Source organism: Callospermophilus lateralis, chromosome X, assembly GCF_048772815.1.
Source record: "Callospermophilus lateralis isolate mCalLat2 chromosome X, mCalLat2.hap1, whole genome shotgun sequence".
Lineage (NCBI taxonomy): Eukaryota > Metazoa > Chordata > Mammalia > Rodentia > Sciuridae > Callospermophilus > Callospermophilus lateralis.
The window spans coordinates 33407323-33432876 of NC_135325.1; the positions used below are offsets into that span (position 1 = coordinate 33407323).

The 25554-nt window shown below is 44.0% G+C and overlaps 2 protein-coding genes across 3 annotated transcripts in view; one reads left to right on the top strand and one right to left on the bottom strand.

The window, feature by feature from the left end:
* Positions 1-25554, bottom strand: part of Syn1 (synapsin I) — a 51568-nt gene that overhangs the window by 5850 nt on the left and 20164 nt on the right. The window lies entirely within an intron of this gene.
* On the top strand, positions 4544-8692 carry Timp1 (TIMP metallopeptidase inhibitor 1). The gene is made up of 6 exons (XM_077107265.1): positions 4544-4630; positions 5547-5675; positions 6845-6924; positions 7109-7235; positions 7486-7610; positions 8419-8692. Exons 2-6 carry the CDS (start codon positions 5555-5557, stop codon positions 8587-8589), a joined length of 624 nt encoding a protein of 207 aa, XP_076963380.1. The 5' UTR covers positions 4544-4630; positions 5547-5554; the 3' UTR covers positions 8590-8692.

Consider the following 25554-nt stretch of genomic DNA (forward strand, 5'->3'; position numbering starts at 1 on the left):
GAGTGTGCATGTGTGTATGGGGGTGTGGTGGTTAGCATGTAGCAATCGGACTTCTCAGCCAAGCATTGTATGTAAGCCTCATCCACACACGTACACAACTTATGAGACACAAACCCTCAGACTTGATCTACCCAGCCAAACCCAGAGATGCTCAAGCACGTTGAGAAGACCAACCAACGTATGCCCAAAGCACACCTAACTCCGGGGCTGCAGAGACCCACACAGTCATTCCCCACAAGGTCATTCTGCCATCCAGGGGCTCAAAACATGGACAGAAGCCAGTACTCCTGAACTCAAATACACATTGGCGCCCTTGCCCAAACCTGACAGAGAGATGCACAGATCCTTTGGGTCACTCATACAATATAGAGGCTCACACAATTTTTCAGGCACATGCAACAGAACTGGGGGTGTGGTGGTTAGCATGTAGCAACACTTACAGGCACACATGGAACACTCCTAGTCACATGCATAACCAATAGAAGGATCTACACAACAAACAGGAGGAGCATACACTTCTAGGTCTTCACATAACCAGAGCTCCATAACATAGACCCATGCCACACTCTGGGGCACACAAAAAGTATATCAAGACACACACACACACAGCATGCCTTGCCATATGTGAAACACAGATATATGCACAATCAGAGATATCCACAACTCTCCTAAGTTTACAGACAACACTGCTGGGCATTCACACACACATTTAGGCACCCCAGCACATGGGCGCTTGTGCAGGGCCCCTGCCTCTTGCTGACAGGGTAGAGATGGCATTCCCGGAGGGGCTGCTGGGGCGGTGGTGGTTCCCAGTTCCCGACAGGCACAGGAAGCTGGCAGACTCAGGGTGACCAATTGACCTTCAGGCTTTGCCCTCCCTCTGCACCCCTCCTTCCTCATTTCTCAAATGACTGGCGTCACTGGAGGGGGGGCAGGGGGACTCAGGCATGGTGTTGAGACTGCGGATGGGGGGTGGGGTGAGAGGAATCCTCCAGGCATCATGCCAGAGAAACAATCAGACGCATGTGTGACATTCTACTCAGGCAGACGCATAGCACACACCAGTGGACGATGCATTCGTGATTGCATATGTGACCTACAACTCCCAGAAGCAAACAGCAAAAAATAATTAGGCATACCTGACTCTTAGGGATGGACTTACAACACACAGAGGGGAACACATGCAACTCCCAGCAGCAGAAACATAGCAGAGAGCTGTGTGTGCACATGCGTAACCAGCTCGGCTTGCCGAGGTTTCTAGGTCTTTTTCATAAACCGTCCTTGCTTCCCCTGGACCTGAGCCTGAAAACAATGCTGTGGATATGTGTAAGTATGTGCCCTTCCAGGTACACACTGCAGGGGACTTTGGATCCCTAGATTTGAATCTTTCTTTCTTTTTTTTTTTTTTTGTACCAGGCATTGAACCCAAGGGTGCTTTATCATGGAAACACATCCTCTGCCCTTTGTAAATATTTTATTTTATTTTAGAAACAGAGTCTCACTGAGTTGCTAATTTCCTTGCTAAGTTGTTGAGGCTGGCTTTGAAATCGTGACCCTCCTGCCTCAGCCTCCCATGCCACTGGGATTACAGGCATGTGCCACTTAGAGTCTTGCTCTGTTGCTCAGGCTGGTCTTGAACTCCCGGACTCGTTTGATCCTCCTAGCTGGGTGCAGTGGTACACAACTGTAAACCCAGCTACTCAGAAGAATGAGGCAGAAGGATGGCAAGTTCAAGGCCAGCCTCAACAATTTAGGGAGATCCTGTCTCAAGATGAAACAGAAGAGTTGGGGCTGTAGATCAGTGGTAGAGCACCCCTGTGTTAAATCCCCAGTAATACAAAAACCAAAAACAAAAAAAATCAAGGGATCCTCCTTTCTACCTTAGCCTCCCCAGTAGCTGGGACTTTCAGGCAGGCACCAATGGGCCCAGCTTCCATACTTGAATCTTGGCCTCTCCTCTGCCTAAGGCCATTTGACATCCCAGATAGTTTGGTTAACCCTTCTGGGACTCAGTTTCTTGTTGTGTACAATGGGCACAATCAGACCAAGCACTTGGTACATTGTGGGGATCATCCCTTGTATACATGACAACTGGTCCCTTTGGGCCACCACACCTCTCCAACTCCCCAGATGGTCACAGATTCAGACACCCCTCTGTGAAACCCACATCCACTCCATTTCAAACCTGTGCAATAAGCCAGATCCATACAACTCCTCAGAAGTAAATAGTCGGCAAAACTGAGTGCTGACTCAGATTTCAGAGATAAAGAGTTGGCGTCAGAAGCAGGGTCAGTGAGGAACCAAGACAGGACTTTCCCTGTCTTCACTTCTCCCTCAATCCTGCCATGGAGTTACTCAGACCCCTGTCTCATTTACTCTCACTCCCCGACTTTCACAATCAGCTTCTACAAATTTTTGGTTTTCTTTCCTTCCTCCTTTTATTGTCCCTCCAATGCAGTCATTTCTTCACCCTCATTCCCGGGCAGATGGCTTGACCCCTATTGTGTCTCAGTTTCATCATTGTGTAGTGAGTATATGAACCTTATCTAGGGATGTCGGGAAGAGTATCAGCTAGCATTAATGAACAAGGAGGTGGGTCACCGGGACTGATTGAAAGAGATAATGTACATACAATGGCTTCAGAGCAGCGCTCATGCACGGTAAACACTCCGTAAGTGCTGATAGTGTTTTGCATTGTGTTGTTGTGGTTATTGAACTAACCTCCCTAAGTTAACCAAACTTAATTAGCAAGGAGGTGGCAGACACTGAATGAGATAATTTACACTAAGTCCAAAGCCCACAGTACACAGTAAGTACTCTATAAGTGGCTGCTGTCATCATCCTCTCATCATTATTGGTCTATCCTCCCTAAATTGACCAAGAATGTTCATCAGCCCTCAGAACCCTCCCCAGGACACCCGGGAATATTCCTGCATCATTGGGAAGCTGGTGGGCAGGGGTTGCCTCATTCCACCCCGCCACCAGGGGTGTGGAACAGTTAGTGGGGTAGGCGCAGGGCAGGATGGGGTGGGGAACGGGTTTTTACTGACTCATTAACTTCTTTCACCACCATTCACTCAACCCCCCTCTTAATGCTCTCTGATGCTCACCAGCACCATTCCCTGCCTTCCAGTAGTACTGTGCCATACTTGGGTTGGGATCCCAGAGTCACTGAGCCTAGATTCAAACCCAGCCATGCCCTGTCTCCACTACCTTTATGTCTCATATTTCCTCATTTGTAAAAAGGGAATCCTACTTGTTTCCACCTTCAAGGCTTGTTGTGAGCTTGAAGTGAGATAAATATGCTGATTGCCTGGTACAGAGTCAGTGCTATATAAATACTATTTGCCTGAGAATGTGCTTTTATTTGTTTTTGTGTTTTTTATTTGATTTGCGGCACTGGGGATGCAACATAGGGATTCATGTGTGCTAAAACAGTGTTTTGCCACTGAGCTACACCCTGTCTTGTCTTGTTCATGTGTTTTTTGAGAAAGGTTCTAACCCAGGCTGTGGCTCCATGCCGCCCCTGGTTCCAGTCTCAGTTCTACCACGTATTAACTCTATGTTCTTGTATAAGTCACATAAACCTTTTTAAAATTTTATTTATTTATTTTTGTTGGTGGTGGTGGTTCTAGGGATTGAACCCAGAGATGCTTTAACACTGAGCTACGTCTACTTTTTTAAAAATATTTTTTTTTTAGTTATAGATGGACACAATACCTTTATTTTTATGTGGTGCTAAGGATGGAACCTAGTGCCTCACACGTTTGGGCCAGGCAGGTACTCTACCACTGAGCTACAGCCCCAAACTCTCCACGTCCTTTTTATTTATTTTATTTTTTAAAATGTTTTTATTAGTTATTGATGGACCTTTATTTATTTATATGTGGTGCTGAGACTCAAACCCAGTGTCTTGCACATGCTAAGCAAGTGCTCTACCACTGAGCCACAACCCCAGCCCCTTATTTATTTATTTATTTTATTTTGAGCCAGGACCTTGCTTGTTCGAGCCTCTATCTTAAGATCCTCGTGCTCCAGGATCACTGGAATTACAAGCATATGCTACCATGCCTGGGAAGTCACGTAACCTCTTGGTGCCTCACTTTCCTCACTTTGTGTTTCTCCCCATTTGCTTGCCTTACCTCCCTCCACCGCTTCTGCTTAATTTGTCCCCTGTCCACCCCCTCACCAGAACGTCAGACACACCAGGAATGGAAGGGGGTTTTATGGGCTCGGTACACAGTTGATGCACGATGTTGAAAGAATGAAATAAGTCGGGCTTCGGCCGTGGGGAATTTGGGAGATGTGGGTGATTGGAGAGAACTGGGCGATTTCAGGGACTTGGCGGACTGTCGCCTCTCCTAGGAGGCCGCTAGGCAGGAATGCTCACGACGTGGAGCTGGGGGAGGGGTGCGGCGGGCGTGGCGGGCGGGAGGAGCAGGCGGGCAGAGGAGGGTGGCTCTTTGGGCTGCCCTGCTCTGATGGTGGGCGGATGAGTAATAACATCCAGGAAGCCTGCAGGCCTGTGATTTCCTCGCCAACCCCGCCCCTCGCGTGGTGGACATTTATCCTCTACCGCTCAGGCCCTGCCGCCATCGCTGCAGACCCAGCGCCTAGAGATACAGCAGAGGTAAGCGGAGATCCGTGTGTCCTGGTGGGGCTGGGGCTGGGCCCGACTGGATCCTGTCCGTGTGCTGGCTGCTGACCTTTCTACTCGGGTGCCAGATACTCTGCCTGGCCTGCGAGTACCAGGACCCTGTGCTGGTTGGGGATGAGAGGGGGCATGGAAAGGGGGCGTCTGGAATTCTGCCCCCCAAACCGGCACTCCAAACTCCCTTGAACCCCTGGCATCCACCCCCAGCTTCCCCAAACCCATGACCCCCTAATACCACAAAGGCTCCCCAGCCTTCCAACTCCCTGGGATCCACTCATTGCCCCACTAAGTCCCCCACTCCAAACCCCTGCATTCCCTAAGCTCTCCCTATCCCCAAACTCCTCCTTCCCCAAACACCTAAATCTCAAAACTTCCTCTGCCCTCACATCCCCCAAGTACCTCCATCACCTTTAGCCCCCCACCACTTCCCCTAACCCATTGGACTCCCAAATTCCCCCAGCTCCCTAAAACCCAACCTCCTCCCAATTCAACTCTTTAAAATCCCCAGTCACCTATATCTCAATATGCATAACCCCTGACCTCCCCTAAACTCTTCTAGACCACAATATCCAAATTTCTCACCCCCAAACTTTTCAGCTTCCAGACTTTCCCAACCCCCTTAAATCCTCAAACTTCCCAGGCCTCTTATTCACCAAATGACAACCTCAAAATTCCCCAACTCAGTCCCCTAAATCACTTGAACTCCACAAATTCCTAAACTCTCCCAACTCTAAATCCCCACACTCCTCTGTGCTCCCCAACTCTCTTAAGATCCCCAAACTTCCCAACATCTCAGGCCCAAATCCCAGGCCCATAATTCTCCCTCCCCAGGCTGCCAGGGGTCAGCAGATCAGCTGGGCTGGGGGCCACCTGACATTTCTCTCCCCTACAGAAACTACCATGGCCCCTTTTGTACCGCTGGCCTCTGGCATCCTGTTGTTGCTGTCACTGATAGCCCCCAGCTGGGCCTGCACCTGTGCCCCACCCCACCCACAGACAGCTTTCTGCAACTCCGATGTTGGTGAGTTTGACCCCTTCTCTACCCACATACTCTGCTTAGCTTTCCCTCTCAGTTCAGAGGGTCTCACAATGGTGGTTAACTCTAGAACAATTCAGCTCACCCCTGCATATCTCTGTTGTGGCTACAATAGCATCCTGATTTCCATGGATGTGCTGGAAATCAGGATGCTATTGTATTTTGTGCTGGCTGCTCCTTCCACTGGTACACCCTTCCCCTCAAGTATCCAAATGGATGACTGCCCCAAAAGTCACCTTCTGGGGTGGATTTACCTGAACATCCTGATTAAAATGTTAGCTCTTGCCCCCTAGTCCTGATCCTCTGTTAAGGACAGATTATTCAGGACCATCCCAGTAGGTAAGGGACCATGGCAAGGGAATTTTGCAGAAGGGAAATAGATTGGGTTCAACTCCTAATATAGCATGGGTAAATGGGAATCTATAGCCAATGATCAATTTAGAGGTCAGTTAATGGAACATCACTAAGAGAAAACATCAGGAGTAAGGGAGTGAACTTCTGACCTAACAATGTTCTTGCTAAAGACAGGCCAGTGTGATCAGACATCATGGGGGGATGGGGGAAGAATGAGGAACCCCCACAGATATTGAGGGGAGTTAAATGAAGGTGGGGTAAACTGACCTAGCAGGGTTCTTTCCTTAAACTGAATTTTACAAGAAACTGAACAGATGGGCCTGGGAGAACATTCAGGAACCTGACTCAAGTTTGGTCAAGCAAAGAATCTTTGTCGTCTCTTTACCCAGCTCTGTAATTCCCAATTGCCCTTAACATCTTCTAATTCCACAAATTTATTTATTTATTTTTTCTTTTAAATCTGTCTCCTAGCTAGAATGTGAAAGGACTTCAGTGTTTTGTTCACTGTTGTACCTTTGAAGCCCTGAACAGTGCCTGACATGCAGTAGGCAATCTGAAATATTTGTTGGGTGCATGAACAGATGAATGTACAAATGAAAAAGGCTTAAAGTAGTGCCTGATGAAGATTAGAACTTCAATACATAGATGAATCAATTAACAGATGTATAAATCACTTAGCATGCTGTCTGGCACTCATTAATCCCTATTTGTATCTGTGCTTTACTGGTATTAATATGATGATGATTTTTATTGGTTAATGCTGTTCCTTTGACTCCTTTCCTTCCCCTCCTCTCCTGCAGTCATAAGAGCCAAGTTTATGGGGCTCCCAGAAGTCAATCAGGACATGGCTTACCAGCGTTATGAGATCAAGATGACAAAGGTATCCCCCTGCCCCCTCCCTAGCAGTCCCCAACATCTTCCTCCTCCTCAAAACAGAAGCCTCCTGCCACAGCGGGTTGGTGAGGAAATTGTGATCTGGGGAATTAGGTAGATGACTTCAGGGAAGAACGAGGAGTGGGAGGATTATGTCAGTAAAAGAGACTCTTCCCCTCATCCATCAACAGATGTTCAAAGGCTTCCAGGCCTTGGGGCCTGCCGCTGACATCCGGTTCCTCTACACCCCCGCTATGGAGAGCGTCTGCGGATACTTCCACAACTCCCAGAACCGCAGCGAGGAGTTTCTCATCGCGGGTGAGGCTCCACCCCTTAGCCCTGGGCCACACCAACCCGTTCTCAGAAGCTGCCCAGCAACCGGGTGGGGGTGAGGCTTTGAAAGGAATGGTCTCAGTTGAAATTGGGACCGCCCCAATTTCAGCCTATCAGAAGGCTGAGACTTTGCCTAGTTGGGGGTCTGTATGCCCAGGGCGCCAATCAGATGTCGTCCTGTCTCCTGACCGAGCCAATCAAAAGCTGCCTGTTGGTCCCCCTCCCTCCCTCCCAGGACAACTGCAGAATAAGCTCTTGCACATCACCACCTGCAGTTTCGTGGCTCCCTGGACCAGTCTGAGCCCAGCTCAGCGCAAGGGCTTCACCAAGATCTACAGTGCTGGCTGCGAGGCATGCACAGTGAGTGCTGAGCTCTGCCTTCCACCTGGACATTGTTCTTGGGGTTCTTTCCCAAACCGTGGGCTCATTTCTTGCCCCCTCCACTGGCTATTCCTTGTCCTTGTATCTGCTTCCCAAACCCATGAGCTGTCCCTGCTCTCTCTTGCTATTTTCCCAAACCTGAGATTGCTCCCTTGGAAATTCTGGTTTATCCTCTGCCCTGTGTCTGATAACCTTGGGATTGCCTGCTCCTTGTCGTCTTTACCTGCCCCTCTAACTCTCCCTGGTGACTATTCTGTAATCCCACTTCCAGTTCCTGACCCCTGGGATGGATATATATATATTTACTTCCCTAGAACATCTCCAACAACCCAAAGTGTTGTTCTCCATACCTACCAACTCTCCCCCAGTGCATCTCATTCTTGCCTTGCAGTTGACTGATCTACTCGCCAGGTGCATTACATTGACCTGGCTATTCTAAGACTGTTCCCTGATACCCCCAATGTCCTGTGATCCCAACGACTGAGAGGCCCTACTACCTATCTTATGCTTAAATTCCCTGCACACCTGCTCTTACCTACTACTGCCAATTGTTCCTTGCCCCATGGGAAAATTCCCCAGTCTGCCTGACTGATACCAAGGGACTATTTCCTAACTACTTTTCTAGTACAATGATCCTTTCACTGGCTTCCTGTTCCCCCAAGGGGAGGGTCTCTTCCTGGGTCTCTCCAGCAGCTCAAGGTTGCAAGGCAAAGAGGGGAATGTTCTCCACAGGAGGGAGGAGGAGAAGGAGAAGCCCTCAAAGGTGAACCTCTCTCCTTTCTTTCAGGTGTTGGCCTGTTCATCCATTCCCTGCAAACTGGAGAAAGACACTCAGTGCTTGTGGACAGACCAGCTCCTCGATGGCTCTGAGAAAGGATTCCAGAGCCGTAACCTGGCGTGCCTGCCCCGGGAGCCAGGGGTGTGTACCTGGCAGTCCCTACGAGTCCGGATGGCCTGAAGCCTGCCTCCAGTGGAAGCTGAAGCCCACATGGTGTTTGCCCCCTTCCAACTCCCAACTTTTTTTTCTCCAAGATGATGAAATAAAGAGCTACCACCCAGCAGACACTGTCTCTGTAGTGCTTGGGAACAAACCCATGTTAGTGATGAACTGGTGGGGGTACCTTGGGACCAATGAGGCAGGGAGGGATGCAAGATGTTGGGTTTGGGGCTGGAGGTGTAGCTCAGGGGAAGGATGCTTGCTTAACACACACAGGCCCTGGATTCCATACTTAGCAAAAAAAAAAAATGTTGGGGTTTTATATTTTACATAAAAGTTTATGTATTGGTAATATTTTTTTTTTGGTACTGGGGATTAAACCCTGGGGCTCTTAACCACTGAGCCACATCTTCAACCCTTTTATATTTTATTTTGAGACAGGGTCTCACTACATTGTTTAGGGCCTCACTAAGTTGATGAGGCTGGCTTTGAACACGGCAATCCTCCTACCCCAGCCTCCTAAATCACTGGGATTATAGGCATGTGACAGCTCCTGGCAATAATCTCAACATTGGCCTTAGAACTGCTGATCTGCAATATCAGTAATAGTTATTTAATATGCATAAACAATTCCAACTTAATAAATAGTTTCTCTACTCAACACTTTAAAATATTTTACTATAATGTTTTCTAATTCCTATTTGCCCAGGACTCTCTAGTTAATAAATTATCCCACAGCTGTAAATTCCCCTATTCACAAATCTCAGCAGTTCACAAACTCCTTGACAAAAGCCCAATCAATTGGAAAAAGCTCTCAGGCATTCTCCTGATGTTTGTTCAGTAGGATTCCCCACCCAAACCTTTGTCATGTCCCCACCCTTAGGCTTTGTAGTATAAATCTGTCTTGAGTAAAAGGGTTCCCCACTGTAACCCAGCCAGGGAAGAAGGGGTAGCCCTGGCCCTCCATCCATGGCCTGCAGAAGATTGCTTACTTAGGGGTTATTTGGGGTATAGAAGAGGTTGGATGGAGAGAAGGTATGATCCTGAAATCCCCAAGCTTTGTCCTAATCTCCCCTCCCTTTTCCTCCTCTCTATACTCTTCTGACCAACTCTGGAGGAAACTGTGACAGCAATTTAGTGCAGGCAGAGTTCACAATCTGGAACAACCAGATATATCAGCCCATAACCTCTACACTCCTTCCCCATGCAGCTGTCTCCTCATATAAACAGGTCTCTGGACCTGACCCTCACTTTTCTGGCTCATCTTCCTACATAGAACCTGGGTCTTGGTGGTGCATGCTTGTAATCCCAGTGACTCAGGAAGCAGAAGCAGGAGGATCTAATTTTGAGCAGCATCAGCAATTTAGCAAGACCCTATCTAAAAAGGGGTGAGGATATAGCTCAGTTGTGCCCTTGGGTTCAATCCCTAGCACTGCAAAAAAATGAAACAAATCAAAAAACTGAGTGAGAGAACCTCCAAAAACTCCCTTCCTAGGTCTCCTTGATCCTGCAGTTGGGCCTAGGCTCTGCTAAGCCTTCCCAGTGCCTGCATCCCACCTCTAGTATCCAAAGGTGCTGATTCAAGGGAGGCCGTAGGAGTCAGAATTTCAGATTGGGGCAAACACTCAGTGGAACACCCAAGTTGTCCCTTGAAAAAGGTGATAAGTTATCCCACAGCTGTGAATTCCTCTATTCACAAATCTCAGCAGTTGATAAACTCATTGACAATGGACTATCAATTGGCAAACAGCTCTCAGGCACTGTCCTGATGCTTGTCCAGTGAGGATTCCTGACCAAAACCTTTGTTACTGTCCCCAACCTTAGGTGAATGGGGAAAATATGTCTTCTTTGGTGAAGAAAAAATCCCCCCCAAATTCTCTCCCATCCAACTACGTGTTGCTCCTACCGATAAGAATGTGAGTCTTGGGCTGGGGGCATGCAGCTCAGTGGTACAGTACTTGCTTAGGATGCTCAAGACCCTGTATTCAATCACCAGCAGTGAAAAAAAAAAGGTCTCCTCTAGGGTATCCTGAGTCACCAAGCATGGGCCCCTCTGTCCTCTGTGGTCCTGGTGCAGAGCTTTCTACACTCCTAGGTGGTTACCTAGGCCCAAATTATGCACTGGATGAGGATGGGCAGATTTTAAATACCCACTTGCTTCAGGAGGGAACATCCATTGCAGTAACAATATCTGTGTCAATATCTGTGTCTCCCCAGGGGATTGGCCCCCAGTCTACTAAAAGGAGCAAACAGCAGCCTTTGCTGATTGATGTAGCTCCAAGGGAAAGGCCTGGGTCCTGTCTTGGCCCTAGTGACCTTGTTGCTGACAGTGAGACTTCAATTGTTCCTGATAATTCACTAAACCTTAGTACCAATTCCCTGCACTTTTGAGTTGCTCTATGATTTCAGGGCTCATTCTTTGAGCCCTCAGCTATCCTAGCCCTGGGGAGGAAGGTGCAGTAGAAGGTGGCAGGGGAAGGATAGAACCCAGTGTGGTGATCATTCTGATAACCAGTTTACCCCACAGATGGGTCCTGTACCCAGACCCAGTCCAGCATGGACACGGCTGACTAGTACTTCAGTGTACATGGAGACCAGAACAGCATACAAGGCTACCTCCTCAAGAGAACTGGCACAAGCTCCTGGCAGGATCTGCAGTCTTGGGATAATCACACCCCCACCATCCTTCTAGAAAATCCATTAAAGTGAACAGCCCCCAAGCATTCAGTGTGTCTCTGTGTGAATCTTTTTGGAGACTATGATGGCCAAGAGGAAGCATATGGAGGAGTCACAGTAATATGAGGTGTGCAGCATGAGATCTAACTTGGGGACTGGCCCTTCCCTTACCTGAGCCTCAGTCTTCCTGCTTAAAAAATGGGAATCACAGCCCAGTGCAGTGGCACATGCCTGTAATCCCAGTGGCTTGGGAGGCTGAGGCAGGAAGATCTCAAGTTCAAAGCCAGCCTCAGCAAAAGCAAGGCTCTAAGTAGCTCAGTGAGACCCTGTCTCTAAATAAAATAAAAAATAGGGCTGGGGATGTGGCTCCGTGGTAAGTGCCCCTGAGTTCAATCTCTCTGGAACCAAAACAAAAAGGGTATCACCAATCCCCAAAAAACCAAAGGCCAAATGTTCTCTCTGATATGGAGATACTAATACCCAATAAGGGGGTGGAGGGAAGAATACAAGTTCATTGGATTAAACAAAGGGGAATGAACAGAAGGGAGGGGGGATGGGAATAGGAAAGACAGTAGAATGAATCAGACATAACTTTCCTATATTCATATATGAATACACGACCAGTGTAACTCCACATCATGTACAACCACAAGAATGGGAAGTGATACTCCATGTATGTATGTCAAAATACATTCTATTGTCATGCATATCTAAAAAAGAACAAATAAAAATGGGCATCACATCTCTACCCAGAGTCCTTCAGAGGTTGAAAGATGATTATGAGGAGTATTTGTCCTTGAATATTTTTCAGGGTTCCATCCTGAGCACCACACATGTACAAACAATAGACAAACAAACAATCTCTCATAACAATAACTTAATGTGCAATATTACTGACAGTGACTTAATTTCTAGACAGACAGTGTAGTATACTGATTAAGACCATGAACCCTGGGCTAGGGATGTAGCTCAGTTGGTAGAGTGCTTGTCTCACATGCACAAGGCCCTGGTTCAATCCCCAGCACCACAAACAACAACAAAAAGCCATGAACCCAGGAGGTAGGTCATCTGCACTTAAATCCTGTCCCTGCCACGTCCTAGCTCCACGTCCTTGGGGAAACCATATTGCCATTCTATGCCTCAGTTACCACATCTGTAAAATAGGGATAAAGAGTGTGTCCAACTCATAGTGACAATGTGCTTATTAAATGAGATCATATAGCAGTTATAAGTAGTATTTATAGTAAGTATAAATTAATGTGTAACTTTAGTAGTGATAATTTTTTTTTGTGGTGGTGGGTATTGAGCCTAAGGGCACTCTACTCTGAGCTATAGCCACAGCCCCATTTTTACACTTTTTTTTTTCTTTTTTGGTACCAGGGATTGAACCCAGGAACACTTAAACACTGAGCCATATCCCCAGACCTTTTTCACATTTTATTTAGAGACAGGGTCTCACTGAGTTGCTAAGTGCCTTGTTAAATTGCTGAGGCTGGCTTTGAACTTGTAATCTTCCTACTTCAGCCTCCCAAGTTGCTGGGATTACATGCATGTGCCACCACAACCAGCTCCTTTCTTACTTTTATTTTGAGACAAGATCTCCTACATTGCTGAGGCTGGCCTCAAACTTACAATCTCCTACCTTAATTTACCAAGTCACTGGGATTACAGATGTGTGCCCCAATGATAATTCTTATCAGTACTGCTTATTACAATATTACAAATAATATTTGATATTAGAAATAGGGGCTGGGGATGTGGCTCAAGCAGTAGCGCGCTCCCTTGGCATGTGCGGGGCGCTGGGTTTGATCCTCAGCACCACATACAAATAAAATAAAGATGTTGTGTTCACCGAAAACTAAAAAATAAATATTAAAAAATTCTCTCTCTCTCAAAAAAAATAGTATATAAAACTGAAAATAAGGTATATTAGTAGCAACAATTTAATGCACTCTAGAAATCTTAGTTTAACTTTCAATCATGATAATCTTGAGATGTTACAAATATTTAATATGCTCATTTGAAATATTATTATTCTTATTACAATAGTTGCATAATGCTTTCCAGGGTGCATTTCCCTCCACCGACAAATATCAACATTTTCAAAGACATCTGAGAAAACCTATCTCCCACCCTATGATAATGTTCCCCACTATGCTGTCCTCATTGTGGACAAATCCCTCCTTTTATAAATCTCTACTGTTGTCAAGACTACAGATAACAAATCTCTAAGCCCTTGGTAAATCCTTCCTTTGATTAGTCCCCTCTCCTCACTGAGACAAATTCCCTCTTCACAAATACCCCACTAAGAAATATCTTCTTATTCATAAATATTGCATTGCCATCTCCCCATTGATCTCCCCTACTGACAAATCTTCTCATTCACAGCTACCCAGCAGGAATCTATTGCCTGCTGATGACCCCAGCCACAAATACCTCTGTTCATAACTATCCACCCATCGGCATTGCACCAGTTGAAAAATCTCTCTACTCGTGAATATTTTTTTTCATGAATATTTTTCTATGAAATAATTCCCACTGAAAGGCTCTACTGGCAAATCTTCCCATTCACCCATTTTGACCCACGACATGTCTCTCCATTGTCCAGTAGGAATGATAAACTCCCCCATTCATACCTGCCCAGCAAAAGGCTCCACTGATGAGCCCTCTCATCAGTGTCAAGTCTTTCCATTTAGAAATTTTCATTATTGATATTTGTATCATTGATAAGCCTGTTTTAAAAAATCTATTCAGCCTATCACAGTGGTGCTTGCCTATAATCCCAGCGATTTGGGAGACTGAGGCAGGAGGATTACAAGTTTGAGGCCAGATCAGGCTATTTATCAAGGACTTAAGAAACTCTGAGTGACCCTGACTCAAAAATTAAAGCATAAAATAAAAATAGCTGGTGATGTGGCTCAGTGGTAAAATGCCCCTGGGTTCAATTCCTAGTGTCAAAATAATAATAAATATAAAATAAACCTTTTTCTATTCCGAAAAACCTGCCTATCCATATATTCTTTATCAATTGCCCCTTCATCCTTAAATAATTTCATTTGGAAAACATTCCTGCTAGAAGAGCTCCCAACACACTACCCCATATGGTGAGCCATCTCTGGCCACTACCCAGTGACAGATGGAGAGGTCAATTTATATAAGACCTGCCTTTCCTTTTCATTAATTGTGAATGACACCAATATCTCACTATTCAGCTCTGGATACCTTCTATGCCAGTAGACGTGGTAAAAATCAGAGAACCAACCCTGATTACACGTAGAACCTCAACTAAAGAAATGGATAGGGCACAAGTTCCTTCTGGATGTGGGGGTGAAGCCTTAGCATTTTGTTTTTGTTTTGGTATGGAGGGTTGACCTCAGGAGAGTTTTACCACTTTCCGTTTCCAGCCCATTTTTTCAAATATTTTTTTTTAGTTGTAGATGGACATAATACTTTTATTCCACTTATGCATTTTTATGTGGTGCTAAGGATCAAACCTAGGGCCTCACTCACACGTGCGAGGCAAGCGCTCTACCACTGAGCCACAACCCAGCCCCTCCAGCCCATTTTTGAAAAATATTTTTTAGATGTAAATGAACCTTTATTTTATTCATTTATCTGTGTGTGGTGCTGAGAATCAAACCCCGTGCCTCACACATGTTAGGCAAGTGCTCTACCACTGAGCCACAACCACAGCTTAAATCCAGCCCATTTTTTATTTTTAATTTTGAGACAGGGTCTCACTAAGTTGCTGAGGTTGGCCTTGAACTTGCAACCCTCCTGCCTCAGCCTCTTTAGTCACTGGGATTATAGGCATGTGCCAATGTACCTGACTAAGCCTGAGGTTTTAAAAATTTATTTATTTATTTATTTATTTTTCAAAAAGGAAGATTGATTGAAAGTCGGTTTGAGAAGCTGTTAGAGCCCAGATATATTCCCAATTACCAATTCCCTGCTCCAGTAGAAGGCTAGAGCTACTATTCCCTGAGAGGGTAAAAGGGGGCTGGTTCATGTGGGCAGGAATGCCTTAGCTGTACCTCCCAATGTTGACTATTTATCGACCACTGAGCTTGGACCTCCTGCTAAGCCTTTGTGGAGAGCTACACCTCTGACCTAAGGAGGTGAGTCTCCAGACTCAGTGTGCTTTCTCCCCAACACACCCTGGGGGCCTTCCCCTAACCCTAGGAGAGCAATATTGTTAGATAGATGCTCCCAAAATACTCTCATGACTGGGGGTGACATGGACCATGGACATGTCTTTCTTCAATCCCCCATCCTCATGCCCTGCATGCCCCTGCTATGAATCCTATTTTCCTTCTGGCTCCTGCTTTGTTCCTGACTCTAAGACCACTCTTGGGAAGTGTAAAGTGCAATTCTTGTGAAGTGCAGGTTTTCAACCCTTGAAGAGCCTGGAGGGGATAGAGGTGGTCATGCCTCACTGACACCACACAGCATTATGAGTTCAAAATCACCAGGGTTGGGGGATAGCTCAGTGGTAGAGTGCTTGCCTAGCACGCCTGAGGCCCTGGGTTCCATTCCTAGCACTAAAACCCAAACCAAACAAAACCAAAAGCTACTGATAGGACTCAGACCCTAACCCTTAAAACCATAAATGCTCCTCAGTCCCAGTGTCCTCCCCTGTTGTTTCCCCCTCACAGTCTCTAATCAAGATCTGAATCTCTTATTGATAGAAGCACCCCCAAATAAAGAGCAATATTGTTTTATATGTGTTTGTGCGTGTGTGTGTGTGTGTGTGTGTGTGTGTGAATATCTACCAAGAACAACTGCAATAACACCCATGAAGAGAGGTTCCTTTAGGAATTTCTCACTGCCAGTCACTCAACCTATCCCCACCCTGTATGAACTCCCTCTGAACCAGCGCAGAAAAAAAGAATTTCCATCTCTGGAGGATTCTTGTCACCAGGTGCCCCAGTGAAGGTTACTGTACCTCCAATTTCAGTGGACCATAGCTAATTCCGTTCCCAACCAACAATGTCCTGAATCTTTGAGATTGGCCCCTTCGGGATCACAGTGTGTCCTAGTCAAGGGATATCTGGTCACATCTTAACTGACCCTCAGGGTATGACCTCTGTCTCCTGCAGACTCTTCAGGGGATGAACACCTGACCTTTACAAGATGCAAGAATGTGTCCTTGGAAGGGTCTCAAGGAGAAGCATAAAGAGGGCTTCCTGAATAGCCACAGGAAAGGAAGCAACTGGGCCTCAGTGGGTCCCTCAATGTTCCTGCAGTCACAGGTATCCCCTGGCTGCTCCAGCTCATCCCCGTTCTTTCTACTGCCTGCTTCCATTTGCTGTTCCCTGCTTCCTCTTCGCTTTCCTGGCTCCCTGTACCCTGCTTCTCCTGCAGGGTCCCTACCCTGTTCCTGCTCCAGTTCTCTATTCCCCACTCCTTGTTCCATCTCCATTTGTGATTCCCCTTTATTATTCCCTGTGTGGTTTCACTGTTCCCTGGCCCCTCTGCTTGGCCTTAGTGCCTGATGCCCTTATGACGACAGCATGTGAAGCAGTGCCATGCCTAAATTGCTTCCAGGGGCTTGGCCATTTCCCAGAATCCCAGTCTTGCACAGTGCCCAGAGCGGCATGTGCTTCTCTGAGCACTGGCAAAAAGCACATGAGGGACTGGGCTGTAGCTCAGCGATTGAGCGCTTGCCTCACATGTGTGAAGCACTGAGTTCAATCTTCAGAGCCACATTTTAAAAAAAAGAAATAAAATAAATATACTGTGTCCATCTACAACTAAAAAAATATTTAAAAAAAAAAAGAGGGCTGAGGTTGTGGCTCAGTGGTAGAGCACTCACTTAACACGTGTGAGGCCCTGGGTTCGACCCTCAGCACCACATAAAAATAAATACACAAAATAAAGGTATTGTGTACAACTAAAAAATAAACATTAAAAAAAAGAACATGAAACCATGAACTTGGCTGCCTTCCTTCGTGATCCGACGTCTGCTACTGAGCTTTCACATGCAATGACTTCCTGCTTTGGACATAGACTTCTATTTAACCACAGTGAGCTCGAGACTCTCCACCTTCCTCAGACTTAAATCTCTCTGATGCCATCAACCACACAACTGATGCACCACTGGGAGTCTCCTGAAGACCATCAGCTTCTAACTGTGCTGCAACTATGTTCAAGTACTGTTTCTTGATCTGGGTACAGGTGACAGAGTGTGTTCATGATGAAAATTCAACAAGCTGTACACTTAGGATATGTCCCCTTTTCTGAATTTGTCATATTTCAATAAAACTAGCCACTCAAAAGAAATTTCCAGGGCTGGGGTGTGGCTCAGTGATGGAGTGCTTGCCTAGTATGTACAAGGCCCTGAGTTCCATCTCCAGTATTGCAAAAGTAATTAATTAATTAATTAATTAGTTAATTGTTTTCCCAACTTATGAAAAACTATTCAAAAAATTGCCAGGCGTGGTGCCCTTGCTTTAATACCAGCTACTTGTAAGGCTGAGGCAGAAGGATTGCAAGCTCAAGGCAAACCTCAGCAGCCCCTCAAAATTAAATTTTTGAAAAAGGGCTGGGGGTATAGCTCAGTGGTAGAACACTCTTGAGTTCCATCCCCAATATGGTGCGTGTGCATGCGCATGAACACACATATACACACACACACAGAAAAAAGAAAAAAGTAACATCCCACCCCATTGACAGATCTCCCATGTGCCTCTTTCTAGCTCTTTACTCACTCCTTCCCTGTCCCCTTCACACAATTTTCCCATCCTTGACCCTGGTGATTCTCACCTTTGGTCAATGGATGCTTTCCTTTCTTTATTTCTTTTCTTTTCTTTTTTTTCTTTTGTTTTTGTTTTTTGTACCAGGGATTGAACCCAGGGGTGCTTAACTGCTAAGCTACATCCACAGTCCTTTTTTATTGTTTTATTTTGGGACAGGCTCCCACCAGGTTGTTAAGGCTGGCTTTGAACTTGACATCCTCCTACCTCAGTCTCCTGAGTCATGATAAATACAGGTGTGTGTCACCGCAACTGGCTGCATCTTTTCTTTCTTTCCTCCACAGGAAGCAGGACTCCTGGGTCCAGAGAAGGGACTGGAACCAGAGAGGCCTTGGAATTGGATACCATCTGCTACATTGTGAGCCCTCCGTAAATATTGCCTGCACCATAAATCACCTGATTTGAGATGGCAAGGGAAGGGGATTCCCTATTCCCAGAGAAGCCCCCACCCCTGGTCTGCATGACAAGGTTGATTTGAGCAGATCACTATGCTAAGGGACTTGTGGTAAAGAGAAGTTAACCTGTGTTTAACAGGATTGTTCCACATCTCCCCTGTTCATTGGTGACTATTTAGACACAACAGAGCTGAGCACCCCCCAGAGGATTCCTAGTAGCCTGCAACCTGGATAGAAATAGATGGACTATCAGAGTCCCAATATGTGACTCTCATCACAAGATGGAGACTGGGTGACCTTCCCAACAAAGCTTCAAAGTACAGGATGGAGGAAGACTGCTTCTACAAATTCAGACCCAGATTTCGTCCCTCCATGACTCATTGTAGGGCAGGACATGAAAGGGGAGAGGTGGTGGCAAGCTGGCTTGCAGGGAGTATAACATCCTTGCCATTTCCTACCATTAACTTTGTCCTTTTTTCCCAGACTCAGAAGTCCTGCTCTCTCTGTCCCTGACAAAAATAGCCTGTTCATAAGTATAGAACAGCCAAGAGGTATAACTGCCCTATCAGATTCAAGACTTAATGAGAAAATGTTATCAGGATGGTGTCGCATTAGTATAGGTATGGAAAAAGTGACCAGTGGAACAGAAAAGAAAGTACAGAGCCTTCCATACGCATATTTGAATTTTTTTATATAACAGAGGTGGCATACATGCTCAGTAAAGAAAAAAGGATTACCTATAAGGAAAAATATGAAGAGGATTCGTACTTAGCTGCTCTGGTTTAGATATGATTTGAGTGTATCCCCAAAGTTTCAAGCTTCCAAGCTTGGTCACAGTGTGGCAATGTTACAGTGTGGAACCTTTAAGATGTGGGGCATTGTGAAAGGTGGTTAGGTGACTGGGGATGCAACCCTTAGAAGGGATTAAAGTTGTTCTAATGGGACTCCAGCTAACTCTCTCAAGAGTGAGTTGTTATAAAAAGAGTGCTCCTGGCTAGGGAAGTAGTTCAGTTGGTAGAGTGTTTGCCTCACATGCACAAGGCCCTGGGTTAAATCCTCAGCAACACACACACACACACGTGATCCTCGTCCCCAAATCCCTCTGGCTTCCTGACTTTCGTGTGATCTCTCCCTCATGCAAGCATTGTTACCATGATGACATCTACCATGTTGTGATATAGCCAGAAGACCCTCACCAGAGCTGGTGCCATGCTCTTGAATCTCCAGAACAGTAAGATAAATAAACCTCTTTTCTTTATAAAATACCCAGTCTCAGTTATTTTGGTATGCCACACAAAACAGACTAAGTCACAACCTTATACCGTATGTGAAAATCAATTTCATATGAATGAAGAATTTAAATGTCACATATAAATCTTTACTAAAACATTCCTCTTTTCCCTAATAACTTGAGTTGACACTTTAATCATATAGTAAATTTCCAAATGTTACATAGATCTATATCTGGACATCAAAATTTTGTCCCTTACATCTGTCAGTCTGTTTATGTGTTAGCATCATACTGATTAAATTATAAAGGCTTCATGATGTGCTTGGTGACAGAACTGTTAGACTCCCTGTAGATTGGTAGGGTTAGTTTCCTCCCATTGCTCATCTTTCTCAGGGTTTTCCTGATTATTCTGACATGGTGGCTTTTCTATATGAATCTTACTATTAACCTTTCTAACTCCAGATAAAAGTAGTATGTGTATATTGGGGAATCATATTACATTTTAAATTAAATAAAGATCTGAGGAGGTGAACTGACATCTTTATGATGTCAATTCCTTCTAGCCAGGAATACAGAATGTCTTTCCATTTCCTTTTCTTTTTGTGGGTACAGGTAATGGGGATTGAATATAGGGTTGTTTAGCCACTGAACTATGCCCCAGTCCTTTTTTATTTTTAATTTTGAGACACAGTCTCACTACATTGCTTAAGGCCTCGCTAGATTGCTGAGGCTAGCTTTGAACTTTCAATCCTTCTGGCTCAGCCTCCAAAGTGGCTGGGATTATAGGCATGTACCACTATACCCATTCCATTTTATTAAATCTTCCTTTACATCTTTCAGAAGTGTTTAAAACTTTTCCTCATATAATTTTGCACATTCCTTGGGAATTTATACTGAAATATTGGGGGTAGATACTGCGGAGTGAATGCAGGGGCACTTAACCACTGAGCTACATCCCCAACCTTTTTTATTTTTTATTTTAACACAAGGTTTCCTTAAGTTGCTTAGGGCCTCACTAAGTTACTGAGACTGGCCTTGAACTTGCTGGGATTACAAGCTTGAGCCACCATACCTGGCATACTAAAATATTTTATGCTGGGATCAATCCCAGGAGCATTCTGTCACTGAGCTACATCCCAAGCCCTTTTTATTTTTTTATTTTTTATTTTTTTTAAACTATGAAGCCTTTTTAATTTTTTTTTTAAAGAGAGAGTGAGAGAGATAGAGAGAGAGAATTTCAACATTTATTTTTTAGTTTTCAGCGGACACAACATCTTTGTTTGTATGTGGTGCTGAGGATTGAACCCGGGCCGCACGCATGCCAGGCGAGCTCGCCACCGCTTGAGCCACATCCCCAGCCCCAAGCCCTTTTTATTTTATTTTTAGAACGGGTCTTGCTAGCTGGGCACAGTGGAGTATGCCCGTAATCCCAGTGGCTTAGGAAGTTGAGGCAGGAGGATCGCAAGTTCAAAGCCAGCCTCAGCAAAAGCAAGGTGCTAATCAACTCAGTGAGACCCTGTCTCTAAATAAAATACAAAATAGGGCTGGGGATGTGGCTCAGTGGTCGAGTGCCGCTGAGTTCAATTCCTGGTACCCCCCCAAAAAAAAAGAAAGAAAGAAAGAAAGGAAGGAAGGAAGGAAGGAAGGAAGGAAGGAAGAAAGAAAAAATAAAAGAAAAGGTCTTGCTAAATTGCCTGGGTTGGCCTCAAACTTCTGATCCTCCCACTCCAACCTTCCAAGTTGCTAGGATTATAGCACTATGCCCAGCTTTTGTTGTTATTGTAAAAATGTTTTCTCTTCCATTATATCTTCGATCTGGCTATTTGTGTATTTGAAAACTACTGATTTGTCTATGTTGATTTTTATAATTTTTTGATTGTTTGAATTAGCTTTTTTATTGGTTCTCTGGGGGATTTCTAGGTATACTATTGTATCATCTATAAGTGCAGACATTTTATGTCCTCTTTATCCATTCTTATGCGTATAATTATTTTTCCTAGTTTAACTGCATTGGCTCAATACCTCCAGGACAATATTAAAAAAGGAAATGCCTTTAGTCTTATCTAAAGTCTTATTTTCGAGTTGAGATATACAAATTTATCATGTTAATGTGGTATCAATTGATTTCTAGTTTTGAATGCTTATATCAGAATGAATGTTGAATTTTAGCCAAGTGTGACGGCACGTGCCTATAATCCCAGCTACTCAGGAGGCGGAGGCAGAAAGATTGCAAATGCAAGGCCAACCTGAGCAGCTCAGTGAGATCTTGTCTTAAAATAAAATTTAAAGAGGGGCTGGGGATGAAATTCAGTGATAAGATTGCTTGCCTAGGATGTACAAGGTCCTGTGTTCAATCCTTAGTACTGGGGGGGGAGGATGGATACTGAATTTTGTCACTTTTCAAATATCTATAGAAATAACCATATGATTTTCCTCTTAGATCTATAAATATGTTGTATTATATTAATGCATTATCTAGAATGAACCATTTCTGTATTTTCAAAAGTAAATTCTCTTGGTCATGCTATATTATTTTCTCCATCTTAAAAATAACTATATTATTTTCTTAATGTGGTTTTGAATTTGTTTGCTAATATTTTATTTAGGATTTTTGCATTAATATTCATGGGTGAAATGGTCCATGTTTTTCTGTTACAATTGCTCCAGAAAATAACATGTAAGTTTCTCTTCATTTTCTATTCTTTGGAACAATTTATATGGCATTGAAATAAAGGGGTCTTTAACCAGTGAATATATTGATCATGATGGAGGGTAGGGTTTGGTAGAATTCCCTTGTGAAACTATTTGGGCCTGATGGGTTTTTTATGGGGCAGTTCCTTAATAACTTACTCTATTTCCATTTTTTTCAGTGCTGAGGATTGAGCTATAGCCCCACACATGCTAGGCAAATGTTCTACTACTGAACTAAATCTCGAGCTCTCCATACCTTTGCAAGAAGCTTAATAAACAACAGTCCTGCAATTCTGGTGAAAACCAGCAGCCTAGTGTTAAATAAAAATGATAGGTGGCAATTGTTTTGAACTAAGCTCTTGCACTAGGCTCCAATAGACTAGGTTGAAAAATCAAAATGGCGTCACTCATACTAAAGCTTCCCATCATCAAACCAACACTAAGATGCTAGCTGATCTTCCAAGAAATCAGGAATGAGAACCAAATTTCACATAGACAGGTCTCAGTTGACATAATGATGAAGTTCCCTTTGTATTTTGTACAGGAGATTTAACCCATGGATGCTTTACTACTCAGCTACAGCCCCAGCCCTTTAAAAAAATTTTTTTTGTAGTTGAAATGGACAGCATGCCTTTATTTTTTTTTTTGTTTATTTTTTTATGTGGTGCTAAGGATTGAACCCAGTGCCTCATGTGCTAGGCAAGCACTCTGTCACTGACCTCAGTCCCACCCAGCTCTTTTTATTTTTATGTGTGTGCCATCACACCCAGCCCCCTCTGTTTTAATCTCTACAAAAAGTAACCTGAAGTAACCTGATATTAACCAACTAGTTATTTTTCTATTGTTCTGTGTACCTTTTAAACTAAAGTAATTTTGGAATGACCTATCCAAATTTTTTCTTTGTTTCTGCTTTCTTTAGCCTTTCATGATCTATAAGACTAATCTTCTCTGCACAGCTCATCAGAACACTTACTCTACTGTATAGGAAGAAGCTGACTGCTTCTAGAATTACAAATAAAGCCAATTGCAGATCTTTAGACTAAATTGCTGCAATTTTGTCTTTTGATACTAGAAACCACTGGATGCGATAGAACAGGGTTGGATTTCCTCCAAAGCCTCATTCCAAGAGAAGTGTCTGACCTTGAAGCTCTGCACAAGGAGAGAGTGAAGGCTAATACAAAGTTGTAAATAGCCTGACTGAGAATTAAAGGCATGCCTTAACATGCACACCAAGCTCATTAACAAAGGCTGGTGTTCCAGATATTTAAAGAAATGTCTCACCAATCATTAGCTAACCACTAAGCTAATGGAGCTGAGCCTTCAATGGCCACACAAAGAATACAGACTTTAAAGAATTAATTCAGGAAAATCACTGAAAAAGGGAAGCAAAAACAAACCCTGGGGAGGAAAGAGAATCTTTGCCTTATTATTATTATTATTATTATTATTATTATTATCATTATTATATTTTTAGTTGTAGGTGCACAAAATACCTTTATTTTATGTTTATACAGTGCTGAGGACTGAAGCCAGTGCCTCATGAATGCTAGGCAAGTGCTCTACCACTGAGCCACAACCCTAGCCCCCACATTATATTATTAAAAGGTCTAGTTTTAAACAAGAACTTTTTTTTGATCCAGGGATTGAACCTGAGTGCTTACCACTAAGCCACATCCCCGGCACTTTTTATATTTTATTGAGAGACAGGGTCTCACTGAGTTGCTTAGGGCCTAAGCCAAGTTGCTGATGCTGGCTTAGAACTTGCAATCCCCCTGCCTCAGCCTCCCAAGTCAGTGGGATTACAGGCATCAACATCACGCCCAGCTAAACAAAAAATTTTGAGACACGCAAAGAAACAAAGTATGGCCCAAACAGAGGGGAAAATTTAATCAATAGTAACTACCACTGAAGAAGCTCAGATGTTGGACTTAATAAATGGACTATAAATCAGTGATTTTAAATATTTTCAAAGAAATAAAAGAAAGTGTGTCCAATGAACTAAAGGAATGTGTGACTGTTGTCCTAATAAATAAAACAATATCAATAAATAGATGCAAGTTATGTGAAAAACTCACTAGAGGAATTCAACAGTGGATTTGAGGTGTCTGAGAAAAGAATCAATGAACCTGAAGAAAGGTCAGTTGAGATTATCCAATCTGAGGAACAGAAAAAAATAAACAAAATGAAAGAGCCTGAGGAGCCTGTGGAATACCATAAAGCATATCACCAAGCACATAATGGGAGTCCCAAAAGGAGAGGTGGGAGAGAAAGAAAGGTACAAGAAAGAATATTTGAAGGAATAGTGGCTTGAAACCTCCAAACTTGATGAAAACAATGATCCATGCATTCAAGAACCTCTCTGAACTCCAACTAGGATAAATTCAAAGAAACATCACCTAGACACATCATGAACAAACTAATGAAAGACAAAGACAAAAAGCGAATCTTCGAAATAGTAAGAAAGTAGTTACTCATTGTGCTCTCATCATTATTAGCAGCTGATATCTCATCAGAAACTTTGAGCTGGGTCCTGTAATCCTTGCTACTCGGGAGGCTGATGCAGGAGTACTACAAGTTCAAGGCCAGTCTCAGCTGCTTGGTGAGACCTTGTCTAAAATTAAAAGAAAAAGGACTGTGGTAAAGTACCTCTGGGTTCATTGCCAAGTATTGCAAAACAAACAAAAACAAAAAAGGGTTGGGGATATAGCTTAGTGGTACAATGCTTCCCCAGCATGTATGAGGTCCTGGGTTCAAGATAGGGTCTTGCTAATTTGCAGAGGCTGGCCTTAAACTTGCAATCCTTCTGCCTCAGCCTCTCAAGTAGCTGGAATTTCAGGTGTGTGCCAACATACTTAAACTTTTTCCTGATTTAAAAGACAACTACATAAGTTGCAATTACATTATGTGTTCATGAGCACACAATGTGTAAAAATGTCATTTGTATGATGGTAGTAGCAAACAAAGGGACATGAGAATAAAGCTATGTAAGAGCAACATGTTTTTTTTTATTATTGAAATTAATTTCGTATTAATTCTAACTACAGTGGTATAAATTTGAATGTCAATTATAATTTCCAGGGAAACTACTAAAAATAATTTACTATTTATTTACTTGTAGTGCTGGGACTAAACTCAGGACCTTGCACATGAGAGGCTTAAAAATAACTAAGAAGAAAAACAGAAAAGTGTCGCGTGTGGTGGTACACACCTGTAATCCCAGAAGCTCAGGAGGCTGAGA

Coding starts and splice junctions, on each gene's coding strand:
- Timp1 (XM_077107265.1), top strand. CDS start 5,555: ATGGCCCCTTTTGTACCGCTGGCCTCTGGCATCCTGTTGTTGCTGTCA. Junction 6,925..7,108: donor ATGAGATCAAGATGACAAAG/GTATCCCCCTGC, acceptor ATCCATCAACAG/ATGTTCAAAGGCTTCCAGGC. Junction 7,611..8,418: donor CTGGCTGCGAGGCATGCACA/GTGAGTGCTGAG, acceptor CCTTTCTTTCAG/GTGTTGGCCTGTTCATCCAT.